Source organism: Protopterus annectens, chromosome 3.part1 (genome assembly GCF_019279795.1).
Source record: "Protopterus annectens isolate FY-2018-M chromosome 3.part1, PAN1.0, whole genome shotgun sequence".
Classification (NCBI taxonomy): domain Eukaryota; kingdom Metazoa; phylum Chordata; order Ceratodontiformes; family Protopteridae; genus Protopterus; species Protopterus annectens.
The window spans coordinates 1103647418-1103674826 of NC_056732.1; the positions used below are offsets into that span (position 1 = coordinate 1103647418).

The following is a 27409-nucleotide window of genomic DNA, read 5'->3' on the forward strand; positions in this document are numbered from 1 at the left end:
AAAATGCTATACATTGATAATATCAGCCATCAAATGTTTTAAATCAGAGCCAAAAGTGAAACATCAGCTGGCGAAGACTTGGAATAATGCACAGTAAAATATATGAATTCTTAATACAAGTCTAGAAAGACAAGCAGCAAAGATAAACACAAGGATATTCTAAGATGTACCTGGATTGATCCTTTTCTTCTCATTATCTGCCAAATTCCATTTGGCATTAGCACTCCAAGAAAATCTGTGTGAGAAGGGCCCCTATTCTGTTAACTTTAGAGCCAGATGATTGGGGGGGGGGTTAAGTGTAAGGCACTGGCTGTCTGAATTTTTCTTGAATGCTCTATCTTTTCTCTGGTCAGACAATGGCGGTCCAATGATGGTGCCTAGGTGTACCACCAATACTTCATACCACAGTGCTTGCATCTGAGACTAGCTTAATACTCACCAGTGTAGGATACATCTGTAGTGAGTACCTCCCCCCACACACAAAAAATGGGGGGGCTAAGACTTGTAAGTTGCAAATCACTCTCCTCAGCCTGAATCATAATAGGGCCTGCTACTCAATCCTGAGCAATCTACATCATTGGCAGGCTTCCAGCTCTAACAGAATTGACAATACAGTGAAAAGATTAGTGTAAAATGGAAAAAAATAATTTTATTCAATACATTTTACAATAAGGATAAACCAGCACCAGCACACTACAGGACTCCACCAAAGCTTGTAGTAACAAATCCTCTTAAAACGTCACTGTGGAGGTGTTCAGGAATTATCCAATCACTTAGATATCCAGGAGTAAAACATAAAAACTTTATTCAATAAAACACCATAAACACATTAACTGATTCACTGCATTTTCGTTCTGCTCTTAGGACTTCATCAGATAATGATACATCCAATATCCTGTTATATTTATACTCTATCTCATTCTGGAGATTTCCCATTAACCAATCAATCACCTTAAAGGAGCCTTTTTTTAATCAGTTTTGTGTCTTATTTGCTCTTTGGACAGTTTTACTCCTGGGTATCTAAGTGACTGGATTATTCATGCACACCTCCATCAGCGCCACTTTAAAAGGATATGTCAATATATTTTACCTCAAGAAATTAGCCTTCATTGGCTTTAATTCAAAAACAGGCATATCACACCTCACTCCCAGGAAGTACATGAATCAATTTTCCTTCTGTATGACAGTGGGACTTGGGGTCTTGGGAGATAACAAGATGGTGTAGAATTCATGACATAAGGCAGATGGACAGCCTACACACATCTCTAAGATTTGCATTACTCCTAGAAAGTTAGTGTTCAATATCAAAAAGGCACTATCTACATTCAACCTAGCGAGAATTGCACTCAATGGCAACCACTGTCCCCCCACAATAACCTCTCTACCATCATGCACCCACTTCAAAGCTTTACTTAAAGCGCACCTAAAAAACATGCTGGCTATGCCCTTGTAACTCTCCCCACTAACTTCTCCCACGCCATCTACCTCTCTTCCACTCCACAAACTACCTTTGAATACAGCAAGCTCTGATACTTCCATGCCTATCTACTTATTATATGGCAGTAACTTCTTGTAACAATTGTTAATATCTGCTATGACTTTGTGGATAGAACAGATGCTAGTTATCTACTGAATGTACTATGTTCTTCATCTGTAACTATGTTTGTAATATTTTAATTGCTAGGATTCTTCATCTGTAACTATGCCTGTAATATTTAATTTGTGGAGCTTTTCTCCCCGGGCCTCCGCTGAAAATGGACCTGCATCCAGTCGGACATTCCCGGTCAACAAATGTAAATAAATAAATAAATGTGTGGCCTTTCTTATGCATTGCGCAAATACCATGTCCTCCCTCTGCAGAGAACATATTTAAAAAAAAAAAAAAAAACTCCTTCCTTTTTTACCAGTCAGAGGTTTGTAAAGTCATTTGAACAACAAACTCCATTCATTTTTTTTTAATGCTGAGCCATTATGTTTAACAATACTTACCTGCTGAAACTGTCCCTCAGAAACTCCATCTCTATAGAAAATAATGCGTGTTGGTTTGAACCGGGTTGATTTGTAAAACTGGATGAGAAGCTCCCGAACCATTGTAGCAAGGTCTTGTATTAATTCCTGTCTGTGTTGTTGTACTCGAACAGTGGCACAGTACCGATTTGGATGTGCATCCATACTCCCTACAACCTATGGATGACAGAACTGCAATATTGGAAAAGGAAACTTGTGTGTGCCAATAAGAATCAGTGATAACTACATGATTTAATTTTAACAGTATGTGTATACAAACACAGACTGATGTGCATGCAAACGTAGACACAAAAAGAGGTACTACAATTTCCTCCTTTCACTGCTTGCAGTATTTTCAAACAAATTATATATGTTCCCAGTGGTGACACACACATGAAAAAATTCATATGACAGAAGAAAAATTATACATAATAATTCATGTTTTTAATGGAGTCACACAACTGAGTTTCAGATTGCCATTTAAGGATTCTGTGGCACTTGTACCTTTTTCAAGGGTCAAACAGAAACAAGATCATAATTTATGCGCACACAAATTAGTACTTATGGACTTGCTTTGAATTACATGGGTCAAGAAACCAGTTAACATTTTCAGAGTCCAAATCAAGAACACTCCGTGATCAATAAAAAGAATGAAGCATAACTCATGGGATGGGTAGTCAAATCAATGAAGATGCAGTAAGCAGACAGGTGCATGCTGGAATTGAATTTACAGTAGACTGCCTCTTATCCCAACTCACTGGGACTGGACCTTAGGCTGGATAAACGAATGGCTGGTTAATCAGAAAAAGCACACAACAAAACATTTATAGGTTATAAATCAGCTAGAACAGGGGTATGGGCAACCTGTGGCTCTTCCACCCCTCTGCAGTGGCTCCCTGTAGCTTTGACAAATAATGGCCACTCTACTGCACAACACCACACACACACACATGAGACACACACACACACACACACACACACACACACACACACACACACACACACACACGAGACACACACACACACACACGAGACACACACACACACACGAGACACACACACACACACACACACACACGAGACACACACACACACACACACACACACACACACGAGACACACACACACGAGACACACACACACACGAGACACACACACACGAGACACACACACACGAGACACACACACACACGAGACACACACACGAGACACACACGAGAGACAGTGATAAAGCGATGGACTTCAAATATTGCTCTTATAAACTTGCTAGGAAAACATGATTTCTGTTGTCATGCATCTCACACACACACACACACACACACAGCGATTGAGTGATCCCCTGGCAGCAGCAGCATCTCCTGAAAGGTTTCCATACCTCTTCAAGTCTTCCCACAAAAAATTTGGAGACAGCCAAAAAAAAGGGGAACAAAGGAACAAAAATTGGGCTGGACTTTAAATATTGCTCTTATAAACTTAGTTTTTATACTTGGAATAATAACTATATATAAAAGTTTGTACACTGTGCTATCTTCATTTTAGGGGTCAAATAGGTTTTGTGGCTCTCAATGAATTTTATTTGGTTGGAGAGGGTCAATAATTGCTCTTTTGATAGTGAAGTTTGCAGACCCCTGAGCGAGAATAACAGGATTTGTGTTAGTATGCATTTTTCTAATGAATATTAAGTCTAAACTTCAAATGTCTGTCATTATTTAGCCCAGTGGAAGCAGAAGTGTTATTTTTCTCTGTTGTCTTTTGCCAGGACTATGGCAGCAATTTGATGGCCGGTTAAAGACAGACCGGATAAGAGGAGTCTACTGCACACAAACTGTGAACTGACACATTTATGACAATCTGAAAATCTGAATGTGCGAACTTCAAATCAGCGACTCCTGTACTGGGAAGTACAATGAAAAAAGAATCCTGGAATGGTAGCTCTGGCAACCCACTGCCCAAAGTGAGATAGCAAATATGGATGGGTGAGGAACAGATAGGCAACTGTCTGGAGTAAACTGCACTAGAGTCCTTGTCCCCTGAGAGTCTGGGCACTTGAGTAGGAATTAAGTGTGCAAATGGATGCTGAAACATTAAATGTGTCACACATGCAGGATCTGATGTTGAAATCTTTACACTCGAGTAAAGAAAATAATGTACTTAACTGATGTGTCTTCACAGATTTGCTGTAGTCGCTGATTCACTAAAACAGATCAGCTCATTCACGCTGATGATGAAATGACTGCTCTCAAGACTATGACTCACTTAAAACATCTTTTTATACTGCACTGACAGAAGCAGCACCCTACGGGACAGGTAAAACTTGAATTTGAGGGACTGCCAAGAGAGATGGAGGGAAAGGGAGGATTGTCTGGAACAGGAGATTATAAATCATAACAAAATGGAGGAAATACATTAACATATCGAAGTGGTACAACTATTAGATTTTGAAATGTCAAGACTAAGTCAAGTAAGCTTTTCCAACTCAACGGTCAATTGAAATAAGAAGTGACTACTAGTATCAAAGTGGGCTACTGTGGCACTGGCAAGTTCCTTTAATGAAAGGAAAAAACTTAGCTTGATCTTTTCTTTCTATAACTTTTTTTTAAATAAACATCTTTACTAAATCACTTATGACATACGAAAAATCACACATTTATATAAATGAAAACCATAATGACATATTTTCAGATGCAAACATTATATAATCACTTATAATCGAATCAGTCATTGTCAAACATTACAAAGCACATTCAATTCCTGCCCCCCCCCATTTCATTTTTATCCCAAAATTAACTACAGAACAATTCATTAACTTTAACGTGTTTTCTGGATATCCCACATAAACTGATGCATGTCTCAAAATGCCAGCTGTCTGGACAAACTACAGAATGATGGTGGATGGCTGATTTGATATTGGCTCTGACAATGTAGCTGGCATTGATGCATCAAGAAAGCAAGCCAATCTTCAGTATCTAAAAATCATGTTCAAATAGAAGTCCGAATGGGAAACATTTTTTTATTTTTGGGGGGGCGTGGGGGGTGGGGACACATTACTAGGACTGGTTTCTTCAGCACTTGGCAACCCCCTCTAGTGGAGGCAGTAGGGATTGCAGCAGGCAATGTAAGCAGAAGACATTATAGACTAATGCTTACTGTGGGGCATCTAGATAATGCGCTTTCTGCACTGGTGTCACTTCAGGAGACACCCAGTGAGCAGAACATAAACGGGGGGAAAAAAAAAAAAACTAGAAGACCAAGCTTGACACTCATGACTTGATGTTAGCAGGGTGGTAAAATGAGAAGGGAAGACAAAGTTATGTGAGACAACCACAAACTAAGTTCCTTAAGAACATCATTAAGGAATCATATCAAGAACAGCAGCCAGACATTAGAAGGTGCAATATAATCTGCAAATATTTTTGCACTTAACTGCAGTCTCTCTTCCTTCAGAAATGACAGGACGGCTTCCAGCTCTGTGAATCCAATTTAATGGATATTTCATTTCATATTACTTTTATTTCCTGCTTGCAAACTTTGGCTCTCCTTGGACTTACAAGGGCAGTACTTCCTGTATTTATATCATTACACTTGTCACTTTGATGATGCAAAGTTGGATCTTTTCTGCACTTATTGCTCAAGTAGGATGGGTCTCTGGTTTGCTGTATATGTTTATTAATGGAACAGGTTTTGCATCACCATGCATTTTCCGGACAAAATGAACTATCAACCATGAAGCTCATATTTAGCATTAGTGTCATACTGTAATCCTCAGTGATTTACTAGAAAATCAGAAGTTTTATGATGCATGGATAGGGTAAAAATGTGATGCAAAAGCATGGACAGATTACTGCATCTGATGTGAGTATACGACAGTGAAACAGAAGCAGCCTTCACATTTGCATCCACATAATAGGAACGCAGAATGCATGGGGGTTTAAAAACCAGATTAACCAAAGTGCAACTAACCTAAAATTAAATAAAAAATACAAGTAAAACTGACCCAGTCTAAAAATTATCCTTCCATATATCTTTCTCCATCTTGCTGACTAGACAATGGATTCTGCTGACTAACTAGATGTCAGCACATCATCAAGGAAACGGACCTTCCTGCTGAATAATCAATGACGGGAACATTTTATGGTTATGGAAAGCATTTTTGGAAGAGATCTTCCTTAAAAAAGAAAGTAAGAATGCAAACTTAAATGACAACACAATAAAGGTAAGCAATGACTGAGGAAATGCATGTTCAGAAATGTAGTCGCTATACGTCCACCTTCAGCTAAGTAGGGTTTGGCTCAGTAACAAAAGCCAAATTTTTGACGGAGCTTTGATTTTGTCAGTTTGCACATGATCTTTAATGTCTGTTAGTACAGATAAAGCAAAATATAATAGTCCTTCCATACACAAATACCAAGTCAGAATAAAGAAGGTATGTACAATCATTATGTAAGGATCTGAGCATTTAGAAAAGGAAAGCACTCAAACTAAGACTCCATTTTAGAAACAAAATGAAGCTCAAATAGAGAGAACTTCCATACAATATATTATCTAAATCTAGCATTATGTAAGACAAAGTCTATATATATATATATATATATATATATATATATATATATATATATGTATGTATATATACACAAACACAAACATATACATCTATTTATATTACACAGTTTCCCAGATTAAAATAATCAAACTAACAATACTCAGACTAAGAAATTAAAATCTTTACATAACTAAGTTAAGTAGTAGGCAATGAGTTTTCAGATACATATTGCTGGCAAGTTTTTAGACAGAGAACATTTTATTCATATGATTAAAGTTACAAGGTTTAAAAGTCCAAAGCTTCTAAGAATACGGTGACGCACGACAAAATGGTAGACTAGGTGATTCAGTAGGGTTAACTGCCATACAGAAGCAGTATAGGCTTAACAGCAATATAACACAAAGAAAGTATAGCCAAGAGAAATGGACTAGGTACTGTTCTGGCAATTTTAAAAGCAAGATTTTGATACAACAGTATGCTTAGCCTTAAGTGTTGAAAATTAGCAGACTGTCAAAGTGGAAGTAATGCAACTACAAAGAGAGCATCCTCATCCAGAATTTGCTTATTTTTTTGTATGTAGACGAGACAGTTGTTTCTCTTGCTGGTTAGAATCATCGCAATAGAGGTATCAAACAGGGACATTTGATTGGGAAGAAGTGTGTTGTGGGTTATTTTTCAGTTTGGTGTACGTAAGTTTGTTGGGAAGTTCTAGACAGTTGAGCTGTCTGATGGTTAGGTAGTGGGGCGTTCTTACTGGGAAGATTTGTTGCAAATATAGCTATTCCATTAAATATAACACTGGACAATTTTTATTTTACTTGTATTGACTGAAAATCTGTGAGAAGGGAAATGGTAAATAGGCTAGAAAGTAAGCCAGCCACTGCAGTGGCTTTATGTCTACCTTTAGCTAAGTAGAGTTTGGCTCTGTACAAAAGTCACATTTTTGATGGAGCTTTCTGCCTGTTTTAAGTAGAGCTTACATTTTAAGTTCTTTTCTATTTTACCACCAAGGAGTTTTGTGAGAGTTATAATCTCCACTTCGATATTAATGAAAGATGACATGGTGAATTCATATTTACTGATTCAGTATGTTTTGGAATGAATAGCATTAGTTTACTTTTTTCGGGTTCAACAATAGCGGTAACAACTCAGTCCAGGCTTCAGTAAAAAAAAAAATGATGGTTGTGAGTGTGAGAAGTTCTAATATTGTGCTGGCTGAGCAAATGATGGCAATGTAATTAGCATACCGGATATGTATTGTAGTGCCAGAGGTATAGTGAAGGTCATTCAAAAATTGATAAGTAGTGACCAAGAATGGACCCTTAGGGGGCACCAAATGCAATGGGTTAAAAAAAAAAAAAAAAGGAAAAGTTTTTTCATTTTGCCATGGAACACACTGCAACATTTGTTGTGCTGATAGCTTTCAAACCATGTGATACATGTACCTGATGCTCCTTGAGCTGCATCAGCTTAGCTGAAGTTGGAATAAGAAATGGTATCAAAAGGTTTTGAAAGACTGAGAAACAATGGAGTCAAGTTTAACATTATTTACAGTAATAAGAAAGAGGAGAGGTCGTTCAGTGCTATGGCTTGGACGTAATACATGCTGTAAAGTTAACAAGAGGTAATTTTTAGGTAGGTAGTTCAGCAGTTGGCAACAGATGCACTGTTTTAGATTTTGCAAGATTGGGTAAAGTAAAACCATAGGTTTTGAAGCTAGACATGCCTGTGGAATTCCAACCTATATGTAAAGGTGGACGTGTGATGTTTTTCCAAATACTGGGGACATATGACTTTTTGGCTTCATCTATTTGGTTAGTAAGGTATGCTAAGACATTCAGCAGGATGATTATCAGTGGCAAGGGTGGTGGACTTTGGTTTCATAAGACTTCTTCTAGTAGTTACCATGATGACAACTAGAGAGAGGAACTGCAGTTAGTGTGTAGCTGGGAGGGCAAGTCGTGTGAGGTGTCTTCTTTTATTAGGGATCTGGCTGCTGCAGTAAGATGAGCACCGAATATGCAGGTTATATTTGTCAGTTTCTGAAGGCAGAGGATTTGGTTGTATCATCTACAAGGCTTGAGGATTTTTTTTTTTGAATAGCAATGAATAAAGCATTCATTCTTATATATTTGTTACTACAGAATTTCTGGACTTCACACTGGAAGGTAAAAAGGGCTACTTCATTAAATCGATTCTATACTTAAGTTAACTTTTTTGTACCCACCCTCCAAACTTATTCAGTATAGCCCCATAGGCGAGTTTATTGGGTTGAGAAACAATACTTTAAGATGATGAGGCACTTCCAGAATTGACACAAGGGATGGAATCTAGATTAATGCAGATACAGTATCTTACAGCTTCAATTGGGAAATGTAAAATTAGGGTATTTGGTAATGATGAAGGAAGTAGCAAGCCTGTTGGACTGTCATCCTTTTCATCATATAAAAATAATGAGGAGTAATGTGAACTTTACATTGTGTGACCAATTATACCACATTCACCAAAATACTCATCAATATTATTTGAACTAATTGGCATACTTTGATGCCAGACATTGCACTAAGGAAAGTGCTAACTAGGTCATCTGTTTTTTTTGTTTTTTTCTTCTTTTAACAGGGCTCTGGATCTAGGGAAAAATTTGTCTTAAAAAATTTGTCCCGGATAAAAAGTTGTTGGGAATTCAGGGATGTTCAGATATGGCAGATGTGATATATGTAGGTATGTTCTGTGGAAATCTAAGTTTGGGACTAAATGGTAACGTGCATATGTGAAATGATTCACTGAACAAACAATAAGAAAAGCCAAAAGTATGAATTCAGGAACACTTGTCTAATGTTAAAAAAATAATGCAGTTAATTCTGATGTTTCTCATGCACTCAAGTCTTACAATGTAAATGATTTTGGTCATACTTTATCTTGCTGAAATTAATTTCCCACAGGGAGGTGATAGGTTGTGCATTTAATATTTTATAAGCAAAGATGATTTTATGATTTACAACTCTGGCACCTCTCCCCTAAAAGTTGTAAAGCCAAGGATCTAGGATGAGAATGAAGTTTATTCATTTATTTTTCTGTCTATTATTTGAGTTTACTGACATACCCAAAATTATTTGGAGTTTTACCATGAGAGGACAGTAGTTTTCTTTTTTAAAGTAAAGATAAGTAATTTTCTAGTTTGATGTGTTTTGCTTTACTACAAAGGTGAAAACATACTTGGTAGCGTTCTTAAATTTTATTCATGTACTAAGACTGGCAAGTTTTATCATTTTCCAGCATGAGATTCTTTGTATTAGGGGTTGCCATGGGGACAGATTACCACTGACCCTCTTTATTCTTAATGGTGCTTACTGATTTAAAATGTTTAAAAATATCACTAAATTGTTACTGCATCATTTAACAGCAGGTGTTTTAACATGTTCCAGCAGATAAGTTTTAACATGCTCATTAGAGTACCTGAATTGAATTTAGAGAGGTTCCAGAGTTAATGTCCAAAGTTTTGGTGAGAGTTCATATGACACATGTAAGATGATGATTGCTTGGGGGGCAAGGTGGGGAACCTGATTAGGAAATACTGGTTGAGTATGACGTTAAAATCCAGTCAAGGATAGTTTTGCTACTGTTAACTTTATTGAATCTTGTTGGGATACTGATGACCTGTGAAGCAAAATAAATTACAGCTGTGACAGGGAGATCCATGGTCTACATAAGATAAGTTTCCAATGAATATCACATAATAGTATACTTTCATGTGGTAGGCGTTAAACTGCCCAGACTTGTAAATCTTTGACAAAAGAAGGCTGCTATTACTGTTGGGGGAATACAGAGGACTGTGTTTTAAGGTTAATCTTTTACTAGATTGACTAGTATTTCGTCACTGGAGCAGTGAGGAACTGTGCTGGGATAGACTGACAGATATTGTGAGCTACCCCACTTGCCCATATCAGACAATATTTTAGGCCTGTGGGTAAAGTTCATCATTTATTTATTTCAGGCTTTTGCCACTATTAACACGAGGATGTTTGGAGAGTGAAGGTATACCTCAAGAGTACAGTTCAGCAAGTTTATTATAAAAGCTAATGTTGAGGTTCAATAATTTACTCTATTTCTGAATCATTTTGGGGTCCTGGCTTACGGTTTTGTACAGGCTTTGTTACTGGTACTGCTGTTTACTGCAGAAGAACCTGGACTGCGGTGATATCACCACTGAGCTGTAGTTGGCTATAGCATTAACTAGTTGATCTTTAGGATTTCTAATAGAATTGTGTGTGGTTGGTACAATGGTTTTAGGTAACATATGTAACTGGTGTTGGCAAGATATGGGGTTATGAGTTGTACTAGTATACCGTATCCTGGAAGATGTTAGCATTTATAAGCTCATGTAGGTGAGATGGTAAGAAGTAATAGGTGAGGAGATAAAACCAGCAGTGGTAGAATTTGGGAGATGTGGAAGATAGAGATTTTAAATGGTGATGTGAAAAGTGATGAGACACATGACAGTGTTTTACATATTCAAGGGAGTACTTGTAGGGTCTACATTGAAGAAAGCTGTTTTGGAGTACATCTGTTCAGGAAAGACTAATATTTAATGGTGGTTTGGATGCAATCTTTCAGCATGTCGAGCTGTTTTAGCTTTTTGCATGGGTAGTGATAATGAGAAAAGTTTGGATTAAATAAGGGCATGATATAACAGTAGTAAAGTAAGAAATGGGTGAGGGAAGAGTTGGGCTGCGACTATGTAACTTTTGCTTATAGGTGAGCAGGTTTTAGTGTACATTTAGCGGTACTGGATGAGAGTAGTTTAGAAGTGTCTCTTTTGTTAACTATAAAGGGGGGATGGGAATTGCAGCTGAGATAGGGGAGTAGTTCTGAGCCATGGCCACCGTCATGTGCCATTTTCCACTGAGAAAAATCTATGAGTGGAGTGCCTAAAACAGCTAGTTCAGCAATCCTATAGCTCTTGGGGAAGACAGTGTTAACAGCAAAGTGTGGACAACAGGTTGGATGCGGTTTACTGGCATGCAGATAAAAACATGGTTTGGTAGAAGACTATCAATGTACTGGGGACAGCAGAATAAAACTAAGGCGCAGACGGGAGAGAGGAATGCAGGGCAGTGTCAGTATTAAAAAAACAGAGGAGTCCAGACCAGACTACCATCTTCAGTCACAAGATGGCTACTAGTGAGTACAAAAGTAACCAAAAGAAATTATGGGACCCAGCCCTGAAACTTGGGGACTGAATGGCTGAAAGATCCGACTTGTATATACTAAGACTGAGATGCCATTTCTTGGAATAGTTCCTTTTCTCTGACGTACTATGGTGATCTCAGAGTTGGTATATACAAGAGATGGGGTGGGGCTTGCCCCCTCCCCCACACACATGGGGAAGGGCAGGGGAGGTCTTGCCCTCCCTGCAATAAGTAGTGTTAAGGAGAACAATGATTTTTGAGATTCACTCTTCTGCATTCTCCACCCCCCCCCCAGCTTTTCAGCACTTGGCATTTCAATACGGAGCCCAGCAAAAACTATGTCTACTGACACACAAGAGACTCAGAAGGAGATTGTCTTACACTGCAGTTTTACACATAACAAACAGACCTCTGCTCATCTCATTTCAGGGTTAGGTATGTATTAGCTATAGTTTAATAACAGTAATGTGCAAAAACCAATAACTTCCTTGTAGAAGGAGAGATTATGTCACCAGCGATCTGCAACATAGACAAACTGCTTTAAGTTTGGTGGCTACCACTAATAATTCTTCTAAAATGGGTAATCAAATTAACTACATCACACAGCTATTTCTGTACCTGCATTAGATGTGATCAGGCAAGGCAGGAAAGAACGGTAAAGCAATAAAGAGGAGTAAACAGAGTCACGAATTATACAGGTGTTTTTCAGAGGTTGTCCACTACACAGAGTGGGAAAATTATGTCAGAGAGGGTAGAGTGGACTGGGCACCACCACCTAAACAGAAGAAATTCATCCACAACTAGACCATTACAAAGAATGGAAAATACCAGGGAACATCATCCTAGAAGCAAAATGATTACAGGAGTCAAGAAAATAAACAAGAGAGATACTAAAAGTTAAATGTGAAAAATTAAGAGGTCTGAAGGGACCTGAAGGATAATGTAGCTTAAAACATACAAATCCAGTAGATACACAGACAAAAAGCTTTTTAATATAATCTAAAACCCAAATGATAACCTGATATGGCTGGCAGCTGTGAATGCTCTGACACACAGCAAGAGAGATCTGGGCAGGAGTTTTTCCTCAAAGAGGACTGTAGATAAGGGGAGGAGTTTGGTAACCTGGAAAGTAATAGGTGCTGAGCTGCCAGAGTTCTGCTGGCCTTGAGTCCTATAGGTAGAGGAACATGAATCAAGTCCCATCATACCTGCACTTAAGCATGTGTATGCCCCATACCCCAGGAAATCTGACAGTTTGAGAATATGAGACTTCAGGGCTTCATTCTAATTTTCCATGTATAAAAATTCTTATTTATGCCAGAATTCTTAACTGGCCCCAAGGTCAGATTGGCAAAGTATGAACCTTTCTTAGTATAATGACTCAACAAGTAGTACTTGCCTTTTTTGCTGGAAGATCAGAAAGCTGTAGGTTCTATTTCCATCCCAGGTGAATGAATTAATTTTCAACTACTGACACTGTAGTGCAGCACTATGGGGTGCTTCACTCTTGAGTGTGCAGTCCATCAGATGAGACATTAAATAGAGAACCCATCTACCGGAACTGGTGGTAGCTCACATGGAAAATAAAATAACTAAAAGCACTTATTAAAAAAGTAGGTGAATTTCCCTGCTGCCCCAGCCAAACTTCCTTTAGTCTATACAAATGCACCCATTGGGTCATCCTTGAAAAGAAACAACCAGCCCAGTGGGACTAATCTAGTCAACCTAACCTGGTCAACAATGGACAAATAAAAACAAACAAAATAACCCTCTTCTCTAATTCTTTTCAAGATACTGCATTCTTTATCATTTGGCACTGCATTCAGGCTTGATACCATTGCTTGTGTGTGTGTCTAGACAGAATTCATCATTTGCCATTGAATTTTTGTAAAGACACTGGTAAACTACCTGCAGTCTAAGGAATCTAGCCAGTTTCTAGAGCATGAAGTGCTAGAAGTCTGGATGCAGACAAGCTGTTAGAAAAGTGCCCTCAAACAGCACCAAATCTAGAAGGACCACTGTTAGCTTAGGCTCCCCCTGGCCTAAGAGACTGGACTATTTCTTCTCAATGAAGGACAATTTCTTTGTTTCTTATTTATATTTCTCCTTCATTGTGTGGGCCTCTCCAAAATCTCCAAAAGATGCATCATCTTATTTAATTTATTTTACATTTGTTGACCGGGCTAGTCTAACTGGATATATGTCCATTTTCAGTAGAGGCCCGGGGAGATAAGCTCAGTGATACACAGATAAAATAACAGCAAATATCAAAAATAACATCAGTTGTATATACAAGGACATTTCTGGTCAACACAGAAATTTTCAGAGGACAGAAATCAATACAGTGTAAAATGCAGGTACGAAACATATATATATATATATATATATATATATATATATATATATATATATATATATATATATATATATATACATATATACATACACAGTACATAATGAAAAAAGGAGGCATACAGGTTATAAAACATACAAGTACAGTACATAATAAAAAAGAGGCAGTTTAATGTTTAGTTATAGTAATAGTGAGTTTAACAAATAAGTATCCAATGGGACAGAAATAATGAAATACAGAGCGAAGAGGTAAAATAAATTGTTAGTAAGGAAGATAGAAGAGTTAATGAAAAGAATAGGGTAGGCAGAGCATATTTTGGATAGAATAGATAACTAGTCAGGTTTAGTACAGGGGCATAACCAGTGTGTTCTGAGGAAAAGTTTGTCCGTTTTTGAAGAGTGATATAGAGGAAAGTGAGGGGAAGGTCACTGGGTAGGAGATTCCAGAATTTTCCCACAGTATTAGAGAAGAGAGAATCTCCAGCCCTGTTGTTAGATTTAGATGCGTTAACTAGAAGTTTCTGAGACTAACAGAAGGACTTCAAATTTTTATAGGGGGTGATAATGTTAGATAAAATAGGAGTATCAGAGGGTTGATAAAGAGTCTTATGGGCAATGATTAGTTGGTGGTATTTAAGCAGATTCTGTAGTTCCAACCATTCTAGCTGCTTTAAATTAAAGCAATGGTGAGTCCTAAATGGGTTGCCAGTAGCAAATCTGGCTAGGTTATTGTAGGAGGTTTCCAATTTATTGAGGTTGTTCTTAGATAGATTAGTGAAAATGGATGAGGCATAGATAGAGGAGTGTAGAGATTAGATGAGTGTGTGCAATAGTAGTTCTAGCTGTAGATGATAGGAAGGGTTTAATTCTGTAGAAAGAGTCAAGTTTTTTGTTGACAGATTTTATAGTGTTGTTGATGTGAATGTCAAAGTTGAGGTTGTTGTCAATGGTAATACCAAGTAGCTTGGTAGTTGGGTCAGGTGATATAATAGTACCATTAGTGGATGTAACTGAAAAATCTATGGGATAGGACTTATGAGTAGGATTGAAAAGGAGTTTTATTTTTTGGGGGTTTAAGAGAAGACAACAGAGAGTGAACCATTGTTCAACTGTGTTAAATACTTTTTGTGTAAGGGAGTGAAGTTCAGAGGTGGTTGTGGCTGAGCATACAAGTGTGCAGTCATCTGCGTATTGCATGCAAGTAGCATGGCGGATTGCTAGATGAAGGTCATTGATAAATATTGAGAAAGTACAGATTTGTACCTACCATAAATGTAGATGTTCGAGTGCTAATACAGTTGCAGTCTTAACAGATGGGTTCTCCTGCCGTCAGGCAGGTCCTCGGTCGGCCGAATTCCAAAGTCTAGGTCCGGCGTCAGTTGTCGTCGCTTCTTACCTGATGTCAGTGCGACAGGGGTATAAAGGAAAGTACAGTTTTGTACCTACCATAAATGTAGATGTCCGATAGATATGCAACTGCAGTCATAACATATGGGTTGTCCTGCCTCAGGCAGCCCTCGGTCGGCCGGATTCCAAAGTCTGGGTCCGGCCGGTCTGATGTCGCATTTCTCTCCGACGTCAGAGCAGCTGGAGTACATAAGCATCAGCCGACGCCATTTTCTTCAGTGTTTCTTGCCCCAGATGCCAGGTGCCCTCCAAGGAAGGCTGAAATCAAATTGGAAGACAAAAACAGGATTCCAGACAAGTAAATAAGCAATAAACAGATACACCATAACAGATATCCCCAGCTAAGAGAAACAGGGATAGGAGTGGACCCTAGGCATAGAGGGGTATGGAGGGAGGGAAAATCCGACTGCAGTTGCATATCTATCGGACATCTACATTTATGGTAGGTACAAAACTGTACTATGTCCTTCAAGAATGCAACTGCAGTCATAACATATGGGTAGAATACCATAGCTTAGCTGGGGAGGAGGAATGCTCTAGGAAAAGATGGTGTGGCAATCAAACCCTGCAGGACTGTCATAGCAAAGCCTGCTCTGGATCTGGAGTATAGAGGGAGATTGTAGTGTTTGGAGAATGTATGCACGGAGCTCCATGTAGTAGCTTCTAGAATGTCCTTAGTAGGCACCCCTCTTAAGAATGCTGTAGAGGTGGCTGTAGCTCTGGTGGAATGTGGTCTGACATTGGCTGGAACAGTCTTTCCATGAAATGAATAACAGAATCTGATGCAATGTCCAATCCATTTTGAAATAGTCTGTTTTGAAATTGCTTTTCCTTGGACTGCAGGGGCGTAAGCCACAAAAAGTTGGTCAGACTTTCTACTGGTCTTGGTTCTGTCCAGGTAGTATCGAAGTTGTCTGTGAATGTCCAAGGTATGTAACAGTCTTTCCCCCTTATTCTCAGGATTGGGGAAGAAAGCAGGCAGATGAATAGCTTGATTTAAAGAAACCCTAGATACCACCTTTGGCATAAAAGTAGGGTTGGTCCTTAATGAAACACTGTCTCTGTGGAAAATTATGAACGGTGGTATAGCCATTAGGGCCTGTAGTTCCAAAACCCTTCTTGCTGAGGTAATTGCCAACAGGAAAGCTGTCTTCCATGAGAGAAATTGCAAGTCAACTGAAGCTGCTGGCTCAAATGGAGGTAGAGTCAGTTTTTCTAGGACAAAATTGAGGTCCCAGGCTGGCACAGGAGCCTTTCTTGGTGGTTTAATGTTCTTGATTCCCCTGGGGAATTGCCTTAGCAAAGGATGTGAAAAGACAGGCGGATCAGTGTTATATCTAGCTGAAATAGCTGATGCATGTATCTTTATGGAAGAATATGAGAGTCCATTCTTTAGCATATCTGCCAAATATTCCAGGATGAGTGGGATGTTCAATAATGATGCATCATGTCCCTTGCTGGTATTCCAAATGCTGAACCTATTCCATTTTGCTAAGTAAACCTTTCTGGTGGATGGTCTTCGAGCCTCTGTTAGTATCCGCTGAACTTCCTTGGAGAGAGATAGGTTGAGATTATTCATGGGATCTCCCAGGCTGTTAGCTGCAGTGTCTGAAGGTTTGGATGCACTGTTTTGAAGTTGTGTTGAGTCAAAAGTAGAGGCCATTGGGGAAGGGCCCAGTTCTTGGTGTGACATATGCTCCGTAGTAGTGGATACCAGTGTTGTCTTGGCCAGTCCGGAGCTATTAGGATCCCCTTAGGTCTCTCTGCTTTGATCTTTAGTAATACTGAGGTCATCAGTGGCACAGGTGTAAATGCATAGATTTTTAGGGAGTTCCAGTTGAATGAGAGAGCATCTATTTTCCAAGCTTTTGGGTGGTATGTCCTTGCGCAGAATTTTTGTAGATGATGGTTGAGGTGAGAGGAAAATAGGTCTACTTCTGGCCTGCCCCATGTCAAAGTGAGCTGTGTGAAGATCTTCGGACGTAACCTCCACTCGTGTGGATCTGTGAAATTCCTGCTTAGGCTGTCCGCCAGCACATTGTCTTTGCCTGGAACAAACTGGGATTGTAACTGAATGTTTAGGCTCAGTGATTTTTCCCAAAGATGCATTGTCAGTCTGCAAAGGGGGTAAGAATGGGTGCCCCCTTGCTTGTTTATATACCACATCACAGTGGTGTTGTCTGTCCGTATCAGTAAATGGCCTTGCTGAAGTTGGTGTTGAAAGGCCTCGATGGCATGCATTACTGCCAGCATTTCCTTTTGGTTTATGTGCAGATGTGTTTCCTTTGGAGACCATTGCCCTTGTATACACCTGCCTTCCATGTGCGCCCCCCCCATCCAAGGTCTGAGGCGTCTGTGGTTATGGTCTGTGTTATCTGTGGTTTTTTGAATGACATACCTGTGTTTGCCTGGCTTACCGAGGCCCACCATAGGAATTCCTTTTGTAGGCATGGAATGAGCGGTATGGTTGTCTCTAAGTTGTTGCTGTGCTGAGACCATAGGCTTTTTAGGTACCATTGAAGCTTTCTCATGTGTAGTCTTGCTAATGGAACCAGGAGAATGCAGGATGCCATGTAACCCAGGGCCTGTAGATATCTCCTTGCAGTCATCTGGGTAAGTTTTGCCAAACCTTTGAAATAATGAGTTAACTTCTCTTGCTTGTCTTCTGTTAGGTAAGCCATTTGAGAGGCTGTGTCTAATTTGGCTCCTAAGAAGATTATTTGCTGGGATGGCTGAAGTCTTGACTTTTGGAAGTTGACTGTGTATCCCAGAGCTTGAAGTAATCGTATGACATATTCCAAGTTTTTTGTCAACATCAATTTGTCGTCCGCTTGTATGAGGCAGTCGTCCAGGTACGGGTAAATTTGGATCCCCTGGAGCCTGCAATGAGCAATTACTGAAGCCAGGCATTTTGTGAATACTCTGGGCGCAGTAGATAAGCCAAATGGCAATGCTGAGAATTGATAATGCTCTGGCCCTGCAAGAAATCTGAGGTATCTTCTGCAGCTGTGTCGGATAGGGACATGCAGGTAGGCCTCCTTGAGGTCCAGAGTAATCAGCCAAGACCCCTTGCCCAGCATGGGAAGGAGTTGCTGTAGAGTCAGCATTTTGAACTTTGGTACTATGAGAAAGGTGTTTAATGCAGACAAATCCAGTATTGGCCTCCATTGAGATTCTTTTCTTGGAACAAGGAACAGTCTAGAGTAAAACCCCTGGCCTTGTTCGTGTTGTGGAACTCTTTCTATTGCTTTCATCCGAGTCAGCAGAGAGATTTGCTTGATAGCCTCTGCCCTCTGGTTTTGTGGTAGGTTTGGCATGCCTTGTTTTCTTGGTAAGGTATGAAAGTGGAACCTGTAACCTCGGTCTATAATGTCCAAAATCCATTTGTCCTTTGTCAGTCTGTGCCAATTGTCTGCAAACAGAGATAATTTCCCAAGGGAGCTTCTATTTGTTCCTGGTAGGCGGAAGTAGAGGAAAGTCATTGAGATTGTGGTTGTGGGGCAGGTGAAACCCCTGTGTCACTTCTTTGGTTTGCTGGCTGCCATTGTCGTCCCCTGTAAGGACCTCTGTATTGTCCTCTTCCTCGGCCACGTCTGTTTTTACCCCTTTGAATCTTTTCAGGATTAGGAAAGGACCAGTTTTTTGAAGGCCAATTCCTACTGAATCTGGGGGGTTGAACCTGGAGGAAATCTTTCACCGTCTGAACTGATTTTGCTTTTTCCTCGATGGACTTTAACACATCCTTAGCATTAGCACCAGAAAGCTTGTTCTTTTCCAAAGGTGCATCCAGAAGTTTTGCCTTTACATGATCTGGTAGAGGTTGATCTTTTAACCATGCATGTCTACGAATGACTGCCCCTGTCATAGCTGCCCTACATGAAGCTTCCAGTGCATCATATCCACACTGCAGGAAGTGATTGCTTACTTGCTGAGAGTTATGTACAGCTTCCTGCAAAGACTTCCTGTCTAAAGGATCAGGAGAGGCCAATGTTTTCTGTAAATCTTCTAACAGGAAATCCTGATATTGTAACATATGAAAAAGGCAATTCAAAGCTCTCATAGATAAAGTAGTGGAGGTGTAAACCTTTTTACCCCATCTCTCTAATGACCTAGCTTCCCTGTTGGAGGGCAATGGATTTTTAGAGGTGGAAGCTGAAACACCTTTAGGCCCCTGCGAAATAGTTTCCAAATCAGCAGTATGGGCCCTGAATAAATGGGAATGTGTTTCAGGGACCCTGTAATACCTGTCTGGCTTGGCTGGAGCAGGAGGGAGAGAGTCAGGGGTAACACTAGAGTCAGAATATAAATCATCCAAGACATCAAGCACAGGAGGAATAGCTAAGGGCCTGTGCTGGGACTTTTTAAGGGAAGTCCGAAGGAGCTTTCTGGAATCAGAATATTTCTGGCCTTGCCACTTGAAATGTTCCCTCATGGTATGCAGAACTTCCCCAAAAGAAATATCCTCAGGAGGGGAGGCCGAGGGGATGGAATCCTCTGCATCTGAGTCCTCATAGGTCTGGAAGAGCTCTTCCTGGCCATCAGAGTGGACAGAGTCCTCAGAATCTTCATCTGAAGGAATAGGGTCAGAGGGTTCAACCCGGGGCCTTTTATCAGAAGGAGGCTGAGATCCTCTCTCAGGATGGGCCTGTGAACCTCTAATCATAGCAATTAAGTCAGCAGCCATAGTCATAATTTGTGTCTCTGGAGTAGGCTGAGGTAAGGCTTTAGCAGAAAGATGCTTGGTATTGCTGGCCGCCTTAGCCCTAGTGTAGGCCTTAATAGACATGGCCATAGGAGGCCTGGCAGCTCCACGTGCAGGAGTGACCTTATCTACAGCAATGGTCTCGGGCATTTCCTCGGTTTCGGTATCCGGAGGAAAATCAATAACTGGCGTCGGAGTGATATCCGGAATCGGGGTCGTCGGTAATGCGGTGTCTTCGGTTCGGAGCGGTGGAAAAACCGTCTCAGGGGGAACCGGAACACTCGCGGTATGTTTTGGCGTGGAGTCGGTGGTAGACGCGGGCCAAGGATGTCAGTCCCGGTCTTTTCGTTTCTTGGGAGTTTGCGATGTCGACGCTCCGACGGCATTGTATAGGCAAATTTTTCGCCGAAAAAATCTTCAGCGAACTCCGCCCGGCGCCTGAGAGTGCGCTTGTTGAAGCAAGCACAGGCTACACAGGCCGAGACAATGTGGTCTGGGCCAAGGCAAGGAAGACAGTAAGAGTGGAAATCCTTATGAGGTATTTGTTTACCACAAGAAAGACAATTGTTAACTTTTTCAGTAATTTCTGACATCGGCTGAGGCAAGAAAAGGTACCCAACGGGGTACTTAGCTTTTTTGATGACTTCGGAATCGAAGAATACACGAGCTGACCGACCGGCACTTGCGAACTGCTTCTGCTTCGGGCACCGCGCAGCAAGAAAGACTGAAGAAAATGGCGTCGGCTGATGCTTATGTACTCCAGCCGCTCTGACGTCGGAGAGAAATGCGACATCAGCCGACGTCGGACCCAGACTTTGGAATCCGGCCGACCGAGGGCTGCCTGAGGCAGGACAACCCATATGTTATGACTGCAGTTGCATTCTTGAAGGACATCCAGCTGACACCATTTTCTTCAGTTTTTCTTGCCCCAGATGTCAGGTGCCCCCAGGAGGAAGGCAATACATAAATTTGTGTAATAAAGCAATGCAATATAATCAAAATACAGTAGTTGCAAGCAAATACACCATAAAAGAATACCTCAAACAGGTTGTATGAGGAGGTGTTAGCCAATAGGCCTGTCCCAAGAGGGGAAGGAGGGAGGGAAACCTGGACTGCAGCTGTATTAGCACTCGAACATCTACATTTATGGTAGGTACAAAACTGTACTATGTTCATCGTGCATACAGCTGCAGTCATAACAGATGGGTAGAATCCCAAAGCTAAGAAAGGGGTGGTAGGCACTAGGTGGAACTAGGAGGAGCCAGGATGCCCTGCAAGACTGCAGTGGCAAAGCCTGCTCTAGTTTTGAAGTATAATGGTAGGTGGTAGTGCTTGGAGAAGGTATGCACAGAACTCCCAAGTGGCTGCTTCCAAAATATCTTTGGTAGGGACTCCTCTGAGGAAAGCTGCTGAGGTAGCTGTGGCCCTTGTGGAGTGAGATCTGATGCCTGTAGGTAAAGTTTTGCCATGAAAAGAATAGCAAAAGCGTATGCAGCGGGCTATCCATTTTGAGATTGTCTGTTTGGAAATTGGCTTTCCCTGAGCTCCTACAGCATAGGACACAAAGAGCTGTTCTGATTTTCTGAAAGGCTTTGTTCTGTCCAAATAATAACGCAGCTGTCTGTGGATGTCCAAGGAATGTAGTAATCTCTCCCCTTTGTTTTGAGGATTAGGATAAAAAGTAGGTAAAGTGTATGGCCTGATTCAAAGCTACCCTGGATACCACTTTAGGCATAAAGGACGGGTTGGTTCGTAAGGAGACTCTGTCCTGATGGAAGATGATAAAAGGCTGCACAGCCATGAGAGCTTGTAGTTCTGAAACTCTACGAGCTGAGGTAATAGCCAGAAGGAAAGCTGTTTTCCAGGACAAATATTGCAAATCTGATGAGGCAGCTGGCTCAAAGGGAGGCAAGGTCAGTTTTTCCAGAATGAAATTGAGATCCCAAGCAGGTATTGGTTGTTTCCTTGGGGGTCTTAGATTTTAGCCCCTCTGAGGAACTGTCTTAAGAGAGGGTGAGAGAATAAGTGTGGATCAGTGTTGTATTCTGCAGAAATGGCTGAGGCGTGGATTTTTATGGAGGAGAATGAAAGTCCACTGCTTTGTACAGTTCACTGTAGATACTTTTATCTAGTTCCCGCCAAATGTCTCTCTTTATGACATATTAGTTAGAATTTAGACGAGCAGGGACTTTATTGCTTCTTATTTGCTTAAATTTAGTACTACTGATGACATGCATTAAGTTCTCTGTTTATTTGAAAGCTAAACATTCTTTAGCTTACAAGCTGCTTTAAGAGTTTTGTGTAAGCTACATTTTAGATTTCACGAACTTTTATAATGTATGTAATGCTTCTGACTGTTTGATAGCATTGCCGCTTTAAATAACAATTGAAGTACCTAATTATGTAGGGCTTGGTTTTAAACATTGTATTATTTAAGTAGCTTTATGTAGGGTTTTCATTTGTCTGATGAAGCGTGGCTGTGACCACGCCGAAAGCACTATTTACCTGCAATAAAGAAGAGTTTTACATTTTACTCCGACAGTCTTTTGGAATTGTGACTTTTGGAACTGTATCCTGGAATAATATCTGTACTTCACTTTACTAACTGACTACATCGTGGTGAGATCAGGTTTCTGCTTTCTACAGTGTATCCGTTTGTGTTACCTGATCTCTTGGAGCTGCAGTTACCTCTTGGTTTTTTTACAGTTTTGTTTGTGTGGTAACTGCTCTACGCGATGGATTCTACAACTGTAGAACTTGACTACAGACCAGAGTCGAGGGAATTCTCAGCTATACCAGAAGGATTGTTGCACCATGTCGCTAACCCTTTATTGGCTTTGGAACTGGGTGGGTCGCTTAATACTCCGATACCTACTTTACCTGAAGAAAACCTTGCAGACTTCAACTTGGCTGTAAAAGAGTTTGAAGACAAGTTGTACCTACTACAAAGGTATGCCTGGCAAAGGCAACACCTTGAAGCATCCATACACCATCGTATTGTACCCCGAGGAATGCGTGTTTTTTGCATGCCATCGTATGGGACTAGTCATCCGGTGCTTTTGAAAAAGTGGCAGGACCTAAACATTGAACAAGGATTCAGGTATATGTCACTTTTAAATGAATATTTTTTACCACTTGAGACTAAGTTACGTACTGAAATAGATATATCTCATAAAAATTTAACTGACAAGTTTAAATCAGACTATGCTAGAAATAGACTGCAAACCATTTTCTCACAAGTGAACTCTTTTAGTGAGAAATTAAAACAAATAAAACTGAAAAAATTGCAGAGGGATTTTAATGATTTCCAAACAGGTCAGATTTTCGTCTGGCCCAGACATAATAATGCACAAACTCAAGTGCAAAGGCCAGCTTCTCCAACACATATCAATGATAATGTTATACATTCTGATGTTGCTTCTTCAGCTGTTGGAGAATTAGTTCTGCCTACTTTATCTACAAATGACATTATTTCTGCTCAATCTAGTGAGACGGATTTTCCTAGATTAACTGCTCATTCTGCAACACCACCACCTAACCAATTAGCTTTTGCTAATATGCATAATGATATTCGGTTAGGTGCGAAACCTAAAGTTGCACAAGAAGCAAGTCGTTTTTTACCTTACCCCATAAAAATACAACACCAAGGGAGAGGACGCTCTCAAAGCAGAGGGCCAAGAAAAAGGAAAATTTCCGAAGAGAGATATGGAACGACACGAAGACAAAGGATGTGACTGACATATTTATTAATCTTTCTAACTATGATATGTGTACATCTGATGTTAGTTTGATCAATAAGGGCCTAAACTTTATACCAGCACAGTGCAGCAACCTGGCTGATGTTTTATGTGAGCTACGCATTTTTTGTCGAAATATAGCCCTTAAAATGTTTTTTAAAAACACTACTACAATACACAGCAATGAACCTTCACATCCTGATTCAGTGTTTCTAAGACAGAAAAGTAATTTTACACCTCCACTACCCTTCAGCATAGACTGTTTTTTAAAGGCCTGTGAGAGAGATTTCTACAAACTTTTTTCCACCAAAAAGAATAAAATAGCCTATGTAAATTTAACTTCTAGTGAAATGGCATCCCTGAAGAAATTTAAGCAGCTTTCTGATATTACTTTTAGACCTGCTGATAAAGGTGGTGGAATCATAGTTATGAATACTGCAGACTATGTTATGCTGATGTTAAATATGTTATCTGATCAAGAAACTTATTCTATTATTTCTCAGAAAAAAGTTTGCTCTATTATTACTAATGTACATGCAACTCTACATGATTTATTAATGTGCCGACAAATTACGCCAGAAGAATATAAATACTTGTACATTGAGTTCCCCACCATTCCTACAATAAAAGGCTTGCCAAAGATTCATAAACAGGTACACCCTATACCTCTTAGGCCTATAGTCTCAGGCTGTAATTGGGTCACTGCTACTATTTCTACTGCTCTTGAAAAATTTCTTAGGCCTGTAGTCGATTCAGTTCCAACTCTATTAAAAGACACCTATGATTTGCTAAATAGTCTTAAAAATGTAACACTAGATACTGGGACTGATGAGTACACGTTAATAACTTTAGATGTAAAAAATCTTTTTACGTCCATCCCCAATGACTTGGGTTTGGAAGCAATTAGAGAACTACTTGTTAGAGATACCAACTTCTCCACTGATAAAGTCATTCTAATTTGTCAACTACTGGATTTAGTGCTCAACAATAACATCTTTATGTTTGATAACACTACGTATTTGCAGACATGGGGTGTAGCTATGGGCACCCCATGTGCAACACGTATGCAAATTTAGTAGTTCTGAATTGGGAAAAGAGCATTTATTTACTAATCCTGCTTTTAATAAAATCAAGTTCTACAAAGCTTTGTAGACGATGTTCTTTTAATATGGCAGGGTACCCTAGAGGAATTTAAACATTTTTTACAACATTTAGAAACCACTACCACCTATTTGAAATTTACAGTGGAAGCTTCTATGAAACAGGTAGAATTCCTGGATGTTTCTGACACTTAACGAACATGGAGAAATTACATCTTCCATTTTCAGGAAACCCACATGGACTAATACGCTTACTTCATTACAGTAGCATGCATCCTAGGCATATGTTCCCAGGAATAGTTAAGAGCCAATTCACTAGGCTGACCAGACTTTGCCAGGATAGTATTATTTTGGAAAAAGAATCTGATTTACTAGAGCAATTCTTTTTGGATAGAGGGTATGACTCTAAGCTTGTTAATTCTATTAAAAATAATTCTATTAAAAATAATACTACATATCCCACAGAATTTACACCACATATGGTTAAGAAACCTACTTCTTTTACTTACAAAAAAGCCAGTGATTTTATGAAAATACCATATATCATAAAGTATACTAGTGATGTGAAGTGTTTGGAGAATATTATACGGAATAATTGGAACATACTGCAGACAGACATCTCAGTAACTAGCTTGGTGGGCAATTATCCTTCTTTTGTACAAAACTGTTCTAATCTAAAACAAATCCTATGTAAAGACTTTGTATTAATTGCTAAGAAATCTACACCAAATGTGGGGACAGTTTCTTGTGGCACTTGTACCAGGTGCAAATCGATTTGTTTTGACTTAAATTTTACTCATCCTACACTAGGTTTTACATACTATATTAATGTTTCAGCTACTTGCCAGACCACAAACCTGGTATATTTAGCAACTTGTACAAAATGCTCTGCTTTTTATATTGGATTGACTAAAAGAAGACTAACTGATCGCATTTACGATCATTTGTATGAAATAAAGAAAGAAATAGACACTAATGCATTAGCACAACATGTAATGGAATATAAAGAACACACTTTTCTATTCAGGGTACTTGAAAAAGTGACTCTGAATCCCAGGGGCGGTGATAATATTAACAATCTAGCCCGGGCAGAATTAAAATGGATTTTAAAATTTAATGCCCATAGTTACCCTGGATTGAATACTTCAGTTTCCATCAAACCTATTTTAAACAATAGAAAACGTTAATCTCCATGATCAAATTTTGATGTATGTTCTTTAATTTTAAAAAATTTCTTCAACATCTTCTAAAATTTCCTCAAGTTTTTCTATAGGATACATTATCTAATATGTTTGTTATAACATTAGTTCAATATTTAGTATTTAATATTCACTATTTCCTATTCATTAATTTTATTTATTTTGATTGTATTTTATATTTCATATTTTATGGGTAACTGATACCTTTAGTCAATTCAGTTTCTTTATGCATATACTTATTACACATATATATATATTCTGGAAGTAAATTAACTTAATCCAAACAGTTACATTTTTTAGCTTTAATTAAAAGGCACATTTTGACACAAAATATTCTAAGTTCAAATTAATATTGAGACTTTCACAACTAATATTTATCAATTGTTATTTTTATATTTTATTTCATATTTATTTTTCTCATTTAGTATTCATTAATTAATTTTCAAGAATTTTCTTATTTAAATAAAAAACATTTCATATAAAAAATGCTTTAACATAAGTTAATAGCCTATAGGTACATGAATTTTAGCAGTCATTAATAAATGGTCTTGACTATTCATCTGTATCTGATCCATCTGATACTTATGTTTCCATGTGTTCACATTTTATGTATTTACAAAAATTCTTCCAGAGATAATATTTGTACAATTTTTACTTTTTACTTTCATTTCTATTTCTATTTCATATGGCATCTGGTTTTAATTAAGGTAATATCTTTATTAATAATACTACATTATTTAAACTATGGGTACTGATATAAATATATAATTGCATATTTATCCACATATATACACCCAAACTCACTATGGTTTCTTTATATGTTTTTTTTTTTCCTATACAAGCACTACAGATGTCTTATGCTCCTTCAGCACTATATTTAAGGTTCCGATCCTGTTTTATAATAGTTAGCTTTGCAGCTCTAACGACTCACGACTTGACTACATCTCTTTTATCACATAAAACTACCGTGTCCTATCGGATGCACTTACAACTTAGGATACTAGCACACCTTAGATGATTTTGTTTTAGGTTTCCACCTATGAGGATATGTACTTTCTGTTTTTTGTTTGGCTTTATATACGCTTCAAAAGCTATATGTGACTTGGTCTTTAAGTGGTTTTGCAACAGATTCATCCGTGTTTTATTTGTACTTTCACAGTAAGGTTTAGTTAGGTT

General features: G+C 39.1%; 1 protein-coding gene across 2 annotated transcripts in view; it reads right to left on the reverse strand.

The window, feature by feature from the left end:
- Positions 1–27409, reverse strand: part of AGO2 (argonaute RISC catalytic component 2) — a 2267075-nt gene that overhangs the window by 642323 nt on the left and 1597343 nt on the right. For both annotated transcript variants that reach the window (XM_044067244.1, XM_044067245.1), the window contains exon 15: positions 1990–2184. In XM_044067244.1, coding sequence (XP_043923179.1) covers positions 1990–2184 — 195 coding nt within the window. The remainder of the gene's footprint in view (positions 1–1989; positions 2185–27409) is intronic.